The sequence below is a fragment of the Panthera tigris genome, chromosome D3 (genome assembly GCF_018350195.1).
Source record: "Panthera tigris isolate Pti1 chromosome D3, P.tigris_Pti1_mat1.1, whole genome shotgun sequence".
Classification (NCBI taxonomy): Eukaryota; Metazoa; Chordata; class Mammalia; order Carnivora; family Felidae; genus Panthera; species Panthera tigris.
Window position 1 is genome coordinate 17,969,650 of NC_056671.1, and position 13,506 is coordinate 17,983,155.

The 13,506-nt window shown below is 51.9% G+C and overlaps 1 protein-coding gene across 3 annotated transcripts in view; it reads left to right on the top strand.

Moving 5' to 3' along the window:
* The window catches only part of ACACB (acetyl-CoA carboxylase beta), a 99,278-nt gene that overhangs the window by 36,907 nt on the left and 48,865 nt on the right, over positions 1–13,506 (top strand). For all 3 annotated transcript variants that reach the window (XM_042961550.1, XM_042961548.1, XM_042961549.1), the window contains exons 11-19: positions 75–236; positions 1,589–1,752; positions 3,482–3,632; positions 3,731–3,834; positions 5,081–5,162; positions 7,505–7,650; positions 8,817–8,967; positions 10,939–11,073; positions 12,402–12,548. In XM_042961550.1, coding sequence (XP_042817484.1) covers positions 75–236; positions 1,589–1,752; positions 3,482–3,632; positions 3,731–3,834; positions 5,081–5,162; positions 7,505–7,650; positions 8,817–8,967; positions 10,939–11,073; positions 12,402–12,548 — 1,242 coding nt within the window. The remainder of the gene's footprint in view (positions 1–74; positions 237–1,588; positions 1,753–3,481; positions 3,633–3,730; positions 3,835–5,080; positions 5,163–7,504; positions 7,651–8,816; positions 8,968–10,938; positions 11,074–12,401; positions 12,549–13,506) is intronic.

The following is a 13,506-nucleotide window of genomic DNA, read 5'->3' on the forward strand; positions in this document are numbered from 1 at the left end:
CAGTGCGCTCGGTGTTTGGGGGCCGGGGTTCCGGTGGGGCTGAGGCTCACGGGGCGTGGATCTCTTCCTTCCAGATCGCCATGGGGGTGCCGTTGCACCGGCTGAAGGATATCCGGCTTCTGTACGGAGAGTCACCATGGGGGGTGACACCCATTTCATTTGAAACTCCTTCTAACCCTCCGCTCGCCCGAGGCCATGTCATCGCGGCCAGAATCACCAGCGAGAACCCAGATGAGGCAAGTTGGGAGGTTCCCCACCCCGCGTCTGCCGTCTCCAGTCTCCCAGTGTGGGACACATCCCAGACGTTAGCCTCGGACGAGACGCCCAGGCTTCCCAGGGTACAGACAGGCGCGGGGAGGCGCACCGTTTGATCGGGGGTGAGCCCTTCATGCGTCTCATTGGTCACTTACATGACGGTTACCCCACTGGGCATTGTTGCCCTGCCCTACAGCTCAACGGGTTGAGGTAGGGTTTTGTGCCTGGGACCTGCTGAGGCCGTGGCCGGGCCTCCTTGTTGGACTCGAAAGGCCACATCCGTTTTGGGGATGAGCAGCCAGGCTTGGAACCCGGGGCCTTGGTTTTCTGGCCCCACGTACTCTCTGCTACAACATAAATGGAGTCTGATCCCCCGTGAGGAGTTCCTTTGCGACTTGTTCTTCCGTGCGCCTTAAAAATCAGCCAGCTGGCATCTGTCCCACTTGACGTAGTTGCTCACGGTTGATTGTCACATGAGCTCCATAAAAATTTACCACAGCCTGATTGTTCCATGATTACACTCAAGAAACCTGGGGTAAGAGGTTTGTCTCCCCCCACCCCCCTTTTAATGAAAGGATCGTAAGGTGTGGTAGCGCTATTCATTTGGCATCTTGGGCTGCAAACGACCGACTCTGGTGGTGAGTAAGGAAAATGGGAGGTTTTCAGGGGGATGATGCCTGGGAGGGCGGAGAACCAGGTGTGGAAACAGCCCAGGCACCTGAAATTCTCCAGCTCTCACCTCCAGGTACCTGTGCCCAAACGGATGCCTCCATTATGCGCGTCAGAAGCCCTGATCACGGCAAGCCAGGGTCCATGTCCCCTCCCCCCTTACCAAAATTATTTTCAGGGGGATGGGATGGGCCATCCCCCACCCCCCCAATAAGTGTATTCGGTGTGTGTTAGCGTTAGATTTCTTTATCTGCTGGAATTTTCATAATCCAGAGTTCAAAAGCTTTTTATTACTGACAATGTCAAGCTGACAAAATCAGAATGTATTTTCATTCCACTCCATCATGAGCAACGTTCACCCATATCGTATCTGTACCTCCTCCGCGTGCACCCCCCACCCCCCGCCCCAGCCCATCCAACTGGGTTATTTATTTTTATAGCTTTTTTAAAGTAGAGATTACCTGCACGCACTGATGTGTGGACAAGGGTAGATACACCCACACCCGCAATGGGAGATATCAATGTTCTGTTGATGACGCTAAGCTTTTAGTTGTGATGGGTGTTCTTGGGTTTTCCTAGGATTTAATTCTGATGCACATTTGGCTGGAGTGACGATTTTTTTTTTTTTTTTTTTCCCATTTTGCTTTTTCTGCCCGGGCTCCAGGGGTTTAAGCCAAGCTCCGGAACGGTTCAGGAACTGAATTTCCGCAGCAACAAGAATGTGTGGGGTTATTTCAGCGTGGCTGCTACTGGCGGCTTACATGAATTTGCGGATTCCCAGTTCGGGCACTGCTTCTCCTGGGGAGAGAACCGGGAAGAGGCCATTTCGTCAGTATCTCCCTCCTTCCCTCCTCCTTTCCCTCCTTTCTTCGGGAAACTAAAAGTTAGCCTGTGGCTTCAGATGCAGCAGCACCAGGAGATAAAGGAGGCGAATCACCGAGCAGACCCTGTGTCAAATACCCTTTGCTAAAATCCAAGAGTGAAGTCTGCCCTCTTCCTGTGTCCGAGATCCGTAAAGGCCAGTGAGCTCACCAAGGCCATTTTGGTCTTGGGATCATTACAGGTCGCATATAAAAGGTGCCAAGTACTATAGCTTTAAAAAAAAAAAAAAAGATGCGTGTGGGACTTCTTTAGATACAAACCTTTTAAGTAGGTCCTGGAGAAACGCCCCTTGACAAAGGGGCTCCCGAATCCCGAAACACCCACATCTTAAAATTTCTCCTGCCTTGCCCCGAGCGCAGAGAGGTAAAAACCAGCTCACGTTGTGATTAAACCTTCTCGTGTGGATGAATAACTGTCCTTGAGAGTGAAAAGTCCCAAAGACATTGCAGTCATTCTGTCTCAAAGGCATTAAAATCAGGGTGCCTGGCTGGCTCAGTCGGCGTGGCATGTGACTCTTGATCTCAATGTTGTTAAGTTTGAGCCCCACGTTGGGTGTAAAATTGAAGGGGGAGGAGGAAGGCCAGCCATCCCAGCCCATGCCGATGCAAACGGCCTGTGGCTTGCGTGTCCCATGCTGTGAATGACCAGTATCCATTTCAACAGAATTCAGAGGGAAGAATTTCAGCATTTCTTATGGCCGCCAGAGTCCGGTGCCGGGGGCGGGGGGGTTCAAGGGTGCCAGTTCCCCCAGGACTGAGGCTTCCCTAGGATTTGGGATTTCTCACTGCTACAATTGGGCGTGTCCTGAGCAAATTGGAACAAGTGGGTCACCCTTGAGCCCAGTAGCTCGTCTCGTACGTGCAGATTCCAGTGCCACAGCTGACCTTCCGTAGACTATTGACGCCCTCATTTGATCTTAGTGCATCTTGTGTATTTTCTCTCCCCCCCGAACTGGGCTTGTGATTTGCCCCTTTGCTCCACCTGCTGAATGCACGCTGGGACACCAATGTCAGATATCAAAGCTCCCTCCCGGGAAGAGAATTGTTCTAATCCCACCTCTTTCTCTGGTGCCCAACACTCTCCCTGTGATTTCATAGGGAGTAGGGGTATCAGCCCTTTGGACTGGAGCCCTGTTTGGGGGAAGGCCACCCCTCTGGGAGATGGGAGGTGGTGACCAACCAGGCACGGGTGGATGGGTGACCGCCACCCCCTCAGTGGAGGGACAGCGTTGGCCGTCCGTAGGCCCACCCCGTGCATACCCAGCAAAGCAGCTGCCCTGGGTGCTGAGGATTTGAATAGGGCTGGCCGGAGAGAGGCAGAGCTACTGGCCGTGGTTAATAATCATTACCATCACGGTAATTAATCCTGTTGGTAGCAGCCGACCTTTTTTATCGGTGACTGTGTGCTCTCTATGGATTGTCTCACTTTAATCCTCAAGCACCCGTTGGAAGTCAGAGTTATCTCCCCGTTTTCCAGATGAGGAAACTGAAGCCCAGAGCGGTTAAGTCCTTTGCCCAAGTGACCAGTAAATGCTGGAGCCGAGATTGACACCTGGGCCATTGGACTCAGGCCCCCCTCTCTCAACTGTGCTATTCTGGCTCTCTGAGAAGCACGCAGGAACTCTGTTGGCCGGTATATTAATTTGGAAAACAATCAATGTGCCTTTCCCCTCAAGGAACATGGTGGTGGCTTTGAAGGAGCTGTCCATCCGGGGCGACTTCAGGACCACCGTGGAGTATCTCATTAACCTGCTGGAGACCGAGCGTTTCCAGAACAATGACATCGACACAGGGTGGTTGGATCACCTCATCGCTGAGAAAGTGCAGGTGGGGGGGGCTGCATGCTTCTCCCCTCGGGGTCGTGGAGCCCCCGGCTCCTCGTGGGCTCGGTCACCACCGACACTGAAGCGCGGAGTCTTTCCTAGGCTGAGAAGCCAGATATCATGCTTGGGGTGGTGTGTGGAGCCTTGAACGTGGCCGATGTGATGTTCAGAACCTGCATGACGGATTTCTTACACTCGCTGGAAAGGTAGGGCACGATGGTAATTCTTTTCCCCCTGTGGGATGCGCGTTAGTGGTGAGGAAGGCGATGACCAGCCCCCAGGCAGTTAGGGAATCCCTCCTCCGTGCTTGCCTCTGAAATTCCTCGCCTGAACCGAGTCTGCCCTGGAGGAGAGTCGCTGGGGATGGGATCCTCAAGGCAGCAGACAGAGGGGTGCTTATTCATGCTGACTTGTGCAAGCGACGTCATAATACTTGAGTTCGGAAAGAAGGTGGATTTGAGAAGCAAAGCAGCGTATAGGTCACCTCTACAAATGTTCTTTCCGGTCCCTCACCCGAATCAGACGGTGACTAGTGAAATGGAAGGGGCCAGGTCGCTCACTGTTAGAATGGGCCAGGATTTCGCAGCTTCAGCACCCTTGATGTTTTGAGTTGATTCTTTTTTTTTAATGTTTGTTTATTTTTTGAGAGAGAGAGAGAGAGACAGAGTGCGTGCCACAGAGGGGCAGAGAGTGAGGGAGACGCAGAATCTGAAGCAGGCTCCAGGCTCCAAGCTGCTGGCACAGAGCCCGACCCGGGGCTCAAACTCATGAACCGTGAGATCATGACCTGAGCTGAAGTCGGATGCTCGACTGACTGAGCCGCCCAGGCGCCCCTGAGCTGATTCATTTTTTACTGCGGATTCATTTTTTATTGCAAGGGCTGTCCTGTGCACTGTGGGAAGTTAGCAGCATCCCTGGCCCTCTATCCCCAGTGTCCTCCCACCCCCTCACTCCGCCAGAAGCCATGACAATCAAAGACATCTCTAGACATTGCCAAATGTCCTAGGGTAGAGGCTGAAGTCACCCCTCGTGGAGAAACATTGTGATAGGCAAATGAAACTACAAAAAAAAAAAAATTTAAAAAGAGAATAGATTTTAGCGCTTGGTTATCATGCTTTTGAACAGTAATAGAATCTCAGTGCGTGCACCCAGTTTCTTTCATAAGCAGGTGGCAGGATTCCCACATGGGGAGTTTTTCCAAGAACAAGCATTATGAATTTTGCTTCCTGGGAAGCCCTCTGGAAATTTCTCATCCTTGAGTAAGTGCTGTTTCCTTAAGTTCTGAGGAATGTCAGTTTCCTTTCCTTTTCATCAGTTTTAGCTTTTTTAGTACAGTCAGGTGGGTTGATGCTTAGGCAAGGCAAAGAGCTGAGTGATTGGTTCAAACCAGAGGACGGCTGCAGAGTTCTCGTTCATTCCCACAGCCAACCAGGAGTCTGTCTTCTCTTTCAGGGGCCAGGTCCTTCCTGCCGCTTCTCTGCTGAACATCGTGGATGTGGAATTAATTTATGATGGTGTTAAGTACATTCTCAAGGTGAAGGCCCCGGCTTTCTCGGATGTCTCCAACACTCTGGAGGCTGGTGGGAGTTTTTATTTCTGCAGTGAGCCATGCCCGGAGTGGACTTGCTCATGCTTGGGTCCCGGGACGCCCCAGGCAGTCCTGTGATCTTGAAACCTAAGCCCTTTGGGTTTCAGAATGCACAGACTTGAGCAATAGGCACAAGGTACAACGGAGCATGTGTTAGCGTCCTGGGGCCACAGTAACAAAGTACTGTAAGCTGGTGGTTTGAGACAACAGAAAGGTTATGTCTCATACTCCGGAGGCCAGAGTCTAAAATCCAGGTGTCCACTGGGCCCTGTTTCTCTGAAGTCTCCAGGAAAGAATCTGCATCATGCTTTCCTAGCTTCTGATGGTTGTGGGTGGTCCTTGGTATTCCCCGGTCTACAGACTGTCACCCTGATCTATGCCCCTGGCTTCATATGACCGCCTTACATGTGGGTATGTGTTCACAGTGTCTTCCTTCTGCATTGGGTCTCTTCTCAGAAAATCACCAGTCAGATCGCATTTAGGGCCCACCCTCCTCCGGTAGGACTTCTTTCAACTAATTACACCTGCAAAGACACTATTTCCAAATCAGGTTGACATTCTGAGGTGCCAGGAAGGACATGAATTTGGGGGGATGATATCCAGTCCAGTACAGAGCATGAGCAGGACCTGTGCTGAGCTGGCATAGTGTGTGGGTCCCTTTCCACAGGGCTGGTGAGGCCAGCTCTGCACCGAAGGTCAATGTGTGGCTTTCTAATCTCTCCCTGGCCCACCTTCAGGGCTTTCCTGAAGGTTACTCGGGGTGGCTGTCCCTTCAGAAGTATCCGGTTACCCTTGCTGGGACACCCGAGGTCAATTCAGCAGAGACTATCAGGGAGTCTCTGAGATGTGCAGTCACAGGGTCAGGCCCTATTTCTGAGTCGGGGTGACCTGGAGGGCCAAAGTGTCCCCAAGAAGCTAAGGCGGCCTTTAGGGAGGGAAAAGATAACCGAACTTGAGTCAGCTTTTGAGGCAGAATATTTATTTTCTGTTATCTTTAAGATCACTGAGCACTTTACGCTTCCAACTTTGGGGTTTTTCAGGTTTAGTTCAGCCAAACGAGCGTGTTATCCGTGCGGGCGTGCTTATAAAACCACTTTCTACCCCTCCATGCTGCTTGGCTATTCTGGGGGCCCTGGTTCCCCCAGTGTGGTTTTTAAATATGGCACATGCTTATTGCATAAAAGTCAAAAATTTCAAACAAGCACAAAACATCAAAAGAGCAAAGCCCTTCAGGTGCTGACTCCGGGAGGTGATCCCTATTAACGTCTCAGCAAATCTCTTTAAAATTTTTTTCCCCTCAGGCATCGATTTTGCACATTGAGATCATGGTGCAAATACTGTTTTACTGCTTTGATATTATTACAGCATAATGTTTTCCCCTGTTAGTAACAAGGTTTCTTATATCAGGTTGTTGTCTCTAATGCTGTCCAATAGAACTTTCCGTAGGAAGGCAAATGTTCTGTATCTGTGCTGTCCAGTATGGGGCCACCTGTATCTACTGAGTGCCGAGGAACTAAATTTTCCTTTTTTTTTTTTAAGTGAAATTAATTTACATGTAAATAGCCAGCCTAGCCAGGGGCGGCCATGTTGGACAGTGCTGGTCTAGAGTATTCCATTGCAAGGTCGTTAGATGGCTACTTTCTCAGTCTTCCTGTTGCCACGAATAGTGTTGCAATAGACATTCCTATACTTCTTAATACCTTTTGTTTCCACATGAATATTTTACGGGTCAAGGGCTCTTTAGGGTGTTTCGTGTTCTGAGAGAGAGCACTCACGTCGAACCGAAGGCTAGTATGTCCGGTTGAAGTACAGAGCTGAGGTCAGGGCCTGGCCACCTGTGCCTTTCTCGAGTGTCCCAAATGTCTGGTGTGCCCCCGGGCAGAGCCGGGTCTGAGGAGGACAGAGTCCTGGTCACTGCTGGAGTCTCCAGGACTGCCTCACTCCCGGCGAGACCCCCACCCCATCTCTTTGCTACTCAGGGTGGCCCTGCTTGGGGGCTGATGCTTGAAGACAGGAATCGGAAGGGCAAGCGATTGGTGGGGATGTGGCCAGGCTGGAACTCCGCCTGTAGCCAGTGGCCATCAGGCCACCCAGGGGACAAGTGTGGCACCACTCTGCAGCTCCGGCAGTGGCTCCCTGGGGGCGAATGAGGGCCGAGACTGGAGAGATTGCAAACGTCCACCGTGGCACTCCCACTGTGGACCCTAGCCCTTGCTCGTGGCGCCCTGGCACCCAGGGACAAGCAGGCCTCCTGAATTCGGGCAGGGACACTGAGTCTGTCCCTACAGGTGGCCCGGCAATCTCTGACCATGTTCGTCCTCATCATGAACGGCTGTCACATCGAGATCGACGCCCACCGGCTGAATGACGGTGGGTTACTGCTGTCCTACAATGGCAACAGCTATACCACCTACATGAAAGAAGAGGTTGACAGGTACATGGCGGGGTACACAGAGCCGCGGGTTGAGAATACAAAGCCAGCTGTGTGCAGCCCAGGAGTCTTCGATAAAGTACCGTTTCCAGTAAATTCTGGGGCCCATGGAGAGGTTAATCTCTTGGCTGGAAAACCACCAACTGGCAGACATCTGGGGGGAGGCTCCCAGGAGGCCCGTTTCTAGTGACATAGCGGGGTTCAGAGCCGGATGGGATGTGACTCCCAGCTCCGTGGCCTGCGAGGTGTGCGACAGTGTGTCAGCTGCCCCTTGTCTGAGCTGCGGTGCCCACACCGGGCTGAGCGCAGGCCTGGAGGAGAAGCAGCCGTCCAGTTAGGGCAACGGCTCCTCGTACCAGGCACGGAGCTAGGTGCTGGGATGAGACCGTGGTCACGACCCATGGAGCCTGTTGGCGAATGTGACCCATTAAACAAGCAGAAGTGGCAGGAAAGGTCTCTGTGCACCTGAGTGGGTGAAATACAGGAAGGAGACCCAGGAAGCACGTAGCAGTGGGGCATCACGAGATAGACCCAAAGACCCTTCTATTCCGATACAGCTGACCACACTGAGCTCATACAATGAAATGCGGACCATCCCTGACGAGCAGGCAGTACAGACCCTCTCTCCCACTCCAGCCGAGGAGAGTCAGGCCCAGTGCCTGCGAAAGCTCCGCTTAGAGAGTTGTCTCCCTTCCCAACCTTCGAAGTTTTGGAAGAAGGCAGACTGGATTCGCCCCAGCCAGAGCACTATTTTATTACCTCTTTTTAAGCCATGTTCTGTCTGCCAGGAATGTTCAAGGTTATTATAGGCTCCCCCCGGGGGCATACTCTCCCCAGTTCGGTTATAAGGCGAAGACTTACCATTGGTAACTATGTATCGAATAATATTGATTGCGTTCTCTGTGCCTGTTAGAATTCTGTCAGTAAAAGGGACTTGTTTTCAGCCAGAAAAGGGTCACACCTTTTGCTCACCCGCTTCATTCCCAGTTATCTCTGCCGTAACCGTCAAAGGCTAGCATTTGGGAAAGTTGGAATCCAACAGACCACGTGCAGGGTCATGCTCATGGCTGCCTCTAGGGAGGGGGAGATACCGACCAAAGCCTGACTTGGGCATGCGGGGTGGATGGTCCTCCCCATCTACCCGCCTGCCTGCCCGTTCTCCTTCCCAGTTACCGTGTTACCATTGGCAACAAGACCTGTGTGTTTGAGAAGGAGAACGATCCCACGGTCCTGAGGTCCCCTTCGGCCGGGAAGCTAATACAGTACACGGTGGAGGACGGGGGCCACGTCGAGGCTGGGAGCAGCTACGCGGAGATGGAGGTGAGCACAGAGCCCGCCCCTGGGGTGAGGCTGCAGCCGGGTCTCCCCTCCCCCCACTCCCCAAGGGAGGACCATCCGCCATCATCCAGTCTGCACCTCTCCCCTGGGTTGCCACCTGCTGACTCCTCAGAGAGCCAGTATGTGGGGTTCAGCCCAAATTCTCTGCAGTGTTCAAAGGGAAAACCTCCAAAATGTACACTCTGCAGGAACGAGTGAGAACTGATTTTTTTTTTCAAGCTTATTTTTACTTATTTTGAGAGAAGGACAGGAGAACAAGTGAGAGAGGGACAGAGAAGAAAGGGAGAGAGAGAATCCCAAGCAGGTTCCACGCTGCCAGCGCAGAGCCCGATGCGGGGCTCAGACTCACAAACTGTGAGCTCGTGACCTGAGCTGAAGTCAAGAGTCAGACGTCTAACTGACTGAGCCACCCACGTGCCCCAAGAACTGATTAATAATAATGACGGTGATGATTTAACAAGCCGTAAGCCAGTACTTATAAAGTGCTTGCCTGTGGCGGGTGCTACTGTAGGCATTTTACGTGTCTTTAATTACCTTCTGTAATCTTTCCGGCAACAGTCATAGGAGATGGGCACAGAGAGGATTCCCACTTGACACATGAAGAAATGGGCCCAGGCAGGCCGAGGAACTCACTCAAGGTCACACAGAGCTAGCTAGGGTTCACACCTGGGCTCCATGCCACGCTGCCACGGTAAATAATACGATGATGGCAGTGAAAATGCGGCGGCTGTAGGAGGTGGTCCTTGCTGACCTCCCGCCATGTGCCAGGCTCCTCTTCTCGGGTAATCCTGGTTACTCAAGAGGCCTGTGAGGCGTGGCTGTCTTCCATTTTATGGTTGAGGAGAGTGAGGCTCAGAGAGGGCAAGGCACCTGGTAGAGGTCACGGAGCGATGGGTGGGGTGCTGGGCTCCAGCCCAGGTCTGTCTCGGGCGCCCAGGCTGTGAGCTGCTGACCTAAAGGGTCACAGTGCCGGCTGCCTGCAGCCCACGCCACGGTGGCAAAACTCATCGTGTCTGTGTTGGCAGACCGTCAGGCCAGTCAAAGGGGCTGGTGACTGTGCTGGGAGCATGTTCTTCTTGCCACCAAGTGTTCCCCAGAGGGTTTTCTCACTGCTTTTAAGAGAGGAGCCGGTCACTAGGGGCGCCTGGGTGGCTCAGTCGGTTAAGCGTCCGACTTCAGCTCAGGTCACGATCTCATGGTCCGTGAGTTCGAGCCCCACGTCGGGCTCTGGGCTGATGGCTCAGAGCCTGGAGCCTGCTTCCGATTCTGTGTCTCCCTCTCTCTCTGCCCCTCCTCTGTCCATGCTCTGTCTTTCTCTGTCTCAAAAATAAAACGTTAAAAAAAAATTAAAAAAAAAAGAAAGGAGCCGGTCACAAAATACACCATTTTTTCGGAATATGTCTGTTAATCCCCCCCCCCCCCAAATGATTTAACTGTATTTCTAAGAGGGAGGCTTTACATCACAAATAAAATCAGTTTCTGGGGCACCTGGGTGGCTCAGTCGATTAAGCATCCAACTCTTGATTTTGGCTCAGGTTTGAGCCCCGCATCAGGTTTTGCGCTGGCAGTGTGGAGCCTGCTTGGGATTCTCTCTCTCTCTCTCTCTCTCTCTCTCAAAAGGAAGTAAGTAAACTTAAAGGAAAAAAAAAAGAAAAAAGAAATTAAAAAAAGCAGTTTCCGTGCCTGTAAAATGGGTACAATAAACACCTGCCTTCCCAGCTGCCTTTGCAGACGGAGATAATTCACGAACAGCACTGAGCCTAGCACACAGCAGGCTTCTGGCAAATACCAGTTCCCTCCATCCTTTACACATGAACTCTGCTCAGGGAGTCGTTCTATTTAAATGGCCAAGGACCTGCTCCAGAAAACTGGTTCTGGGGGACTCTAGCTGTCACACACACACACACAGCCAGTCCTGGCGGGCTCATCTCGTCTCTTCCTTCTGCAAAACAGGTGATGAAGATGATCATGACCCTGAACGTGCAGGAAAGCGGCCGGGTAAAGTACATCAAGCGCCCGGGGGCCGTGCTGGAAGCAGGCTGTGTGGTGGCCAAGCTGGAGCTCGATGACCCTTCCAAAGTGCGCCCGGTATGTTGCACCCCAGCACAGCCACCCTGGCTGGCTCTGCCCGTTCAGGGAGCCGAGCTGGCTTAAGACTCCTGACTCTTGTCCTGCCCCTGTGGGCCCCCGGCAGCGCATGACGGGCACAGAAGCCTGCCTGCCTCTGCTCCTACCCCTCCCATCAGCTCCGCATCTGGCTCAGGGTCAAACTCAGGTTCTTCCTACAAGACCCCAACTGAGTTGTCCCCCACTGGCTTTTTCTTCCCCCCACTGTCTTCTCTGGCTTCACCCACTTTTCTTCTCCCCCTCATTTAATCGAACACGCCAGGATCTTCCACTTAGAACCTGCCCCCTTTGCCCAGAAGAACCTTCCCCCAGATGTTTTCAGTGCTTACCCTCTTACCTCTTGTAAACATTTATTCGAGCGTCATCCCTGAACCCCCCTCCCCACCCCCCGCAGTGAGGCCTTTCTGGACCACCTTTTAAAAATGTTTAATAGCTTTTTTTAGTTTTATATTCACAGAAAATTTTGGCAAGATAGTACAGAGAGTTTCTATATACCTTGCACCCAGTTTTCCTCTTACCGTCTTATATTAGTGTCGCTCAGCTCCATAAGTGCAGGAAGAGGGACTGCCCTTGGCCCCCGCTGTGGGGGCCCAGCTGGAGAACCAGCCCCAGACTATGCAGAACGAAACCCTCTGGTTAATCTCAAAGGACAAGAGGAGCCCACAGGGGTGGGGCAGCGGAAGGGGCAGGAAGCTGAGGGTTCCAGGCCAGCAGAACAGCACGTCCCAAACCTCCTGGGCCCCAGGGCTGCACGAAGTAGGCAGTCAGTGGACATTTGTAGAACGAATGACTAAATGAATGGGCGTGTGAGGTCAGGGTGAACCCTTGGGGGCAGCTTTTTGTTTTTTGGTTCTCCAAGGCTAAATGTTTGTGATTTACAAAAAGCTGGGACGTTGGCATGAGAGTTTCGTTAAGTTTTCATCCGGCTAGGTGTTTATGTCTGGGATTGGATAAAGACTGAAAATAAATAGGGAAAATAGATAGTCGTGATTAGAAAGCAAAGTGAAACAAAAGAACCTAATCTCCTCCAGAATCACCGGGGGCACCTGACAACGGATCACGGATCACGGCATTTGCGATGGGGGAGATTTGGGAAGCCAGCATCGGGGTGTGAATGTAGCAATTGTGACTTTCCAGTACGATGTCTTCTGGGTTTTTTCGTTCTTTCTCCCTCAGGCTTCATCCTAATTATGTTGTGTATTGGTAGATCTGCCTCGCCCCTCGTTTTTATCTTGTCTCACTCGGGAGGCAGGTGTCCTTGACCTCTGGTTCTTGCTGTGTCTCGTCAGGCCGAGCCATTCACAGGAGAGCTCCCTTCCCAGCAAACTCTGCCCATCATCGGAGAGAAACTACACCAGGTTTTCCACAGTGTCCTGGAAAACCTGACCAACGTCATGAATGGCTACTGTCTGCCAGAGCCTATTTTTAGCACAAAGGTAGGTCATGTGTGAAGGATGGGTATGTAGTCTGCACGCGTTTGCAGGTCTGTGAAGAGCCACGAGGGTTTAAACCATCAGATCCGAGGTCTTTACTGAAGTAAGGAATGGGAAAATGGCTAGTCCTCCGTTTTTACAAAGGACTTCCTCACTTTGATTGTAAACACGGGTGTACGTTTCTCTTTGCTTCCATACTGTTGCGAAAGCTGTATTGGTTTTTTGTGGTTCAGTTCGTTGCATCCCGGGGAGTGTTCAAGCTGTGCGTGAGGAAAGGAGTCCGCGTGGGTCCCCTCTTAGAGAGCAAGGAAGGCGCTTTGGTCAGAGACACGCTCTGTTCGTTGTTCATCGTTCCAGGGGCCCGTTGCCTACTTACTCTGTAGAGAAATGAGTTTTCACACTTGCAGGCTTCTGCGCAAGACCCACGATGCTAAATTCATCATCACTAGTAATAACATCGTGCGTCACCTTCTATCTCTTAGTGGTGGTGACTGTGCGGTGGTGTTTATGGCCAGTATGATATTATTTCCACCTTACAGGTAAGGAAACTGGGACACAGAGAGGCTAAGAAACTTGTCCCGTTTCATCCGTGAAAAAGATCGGGTTGGATTTGAACACTGACCGTCTGTCTTCAGGGTCTGTGCTCTTAACTCCCGTGTTGTCTAATTGTGATCGCCGTGACGGCCACACTTCTTTAGCCTTTGCACTTGCCAGCGTGTGCATTCTTTCAGTTTTAAACCGCCCGACCCCTGTGGTGGCAGCACTCTTATCCTTCTCACTCAGAGACTGTCAACATTTCGGCTGCTGGGACCCCTGGAAGCAGCCTCGTGTCGCTGTTAAGCATCTCGGGAGCTTGATGGCCCGAGTTTGCTTCTCACTAGCTGGGTGACTTTGGATAACTCAGTCAGCCTCTCTGTTTCAGGTTTCTCAACTATAAAATGGGAATAATGATTATCCCTAC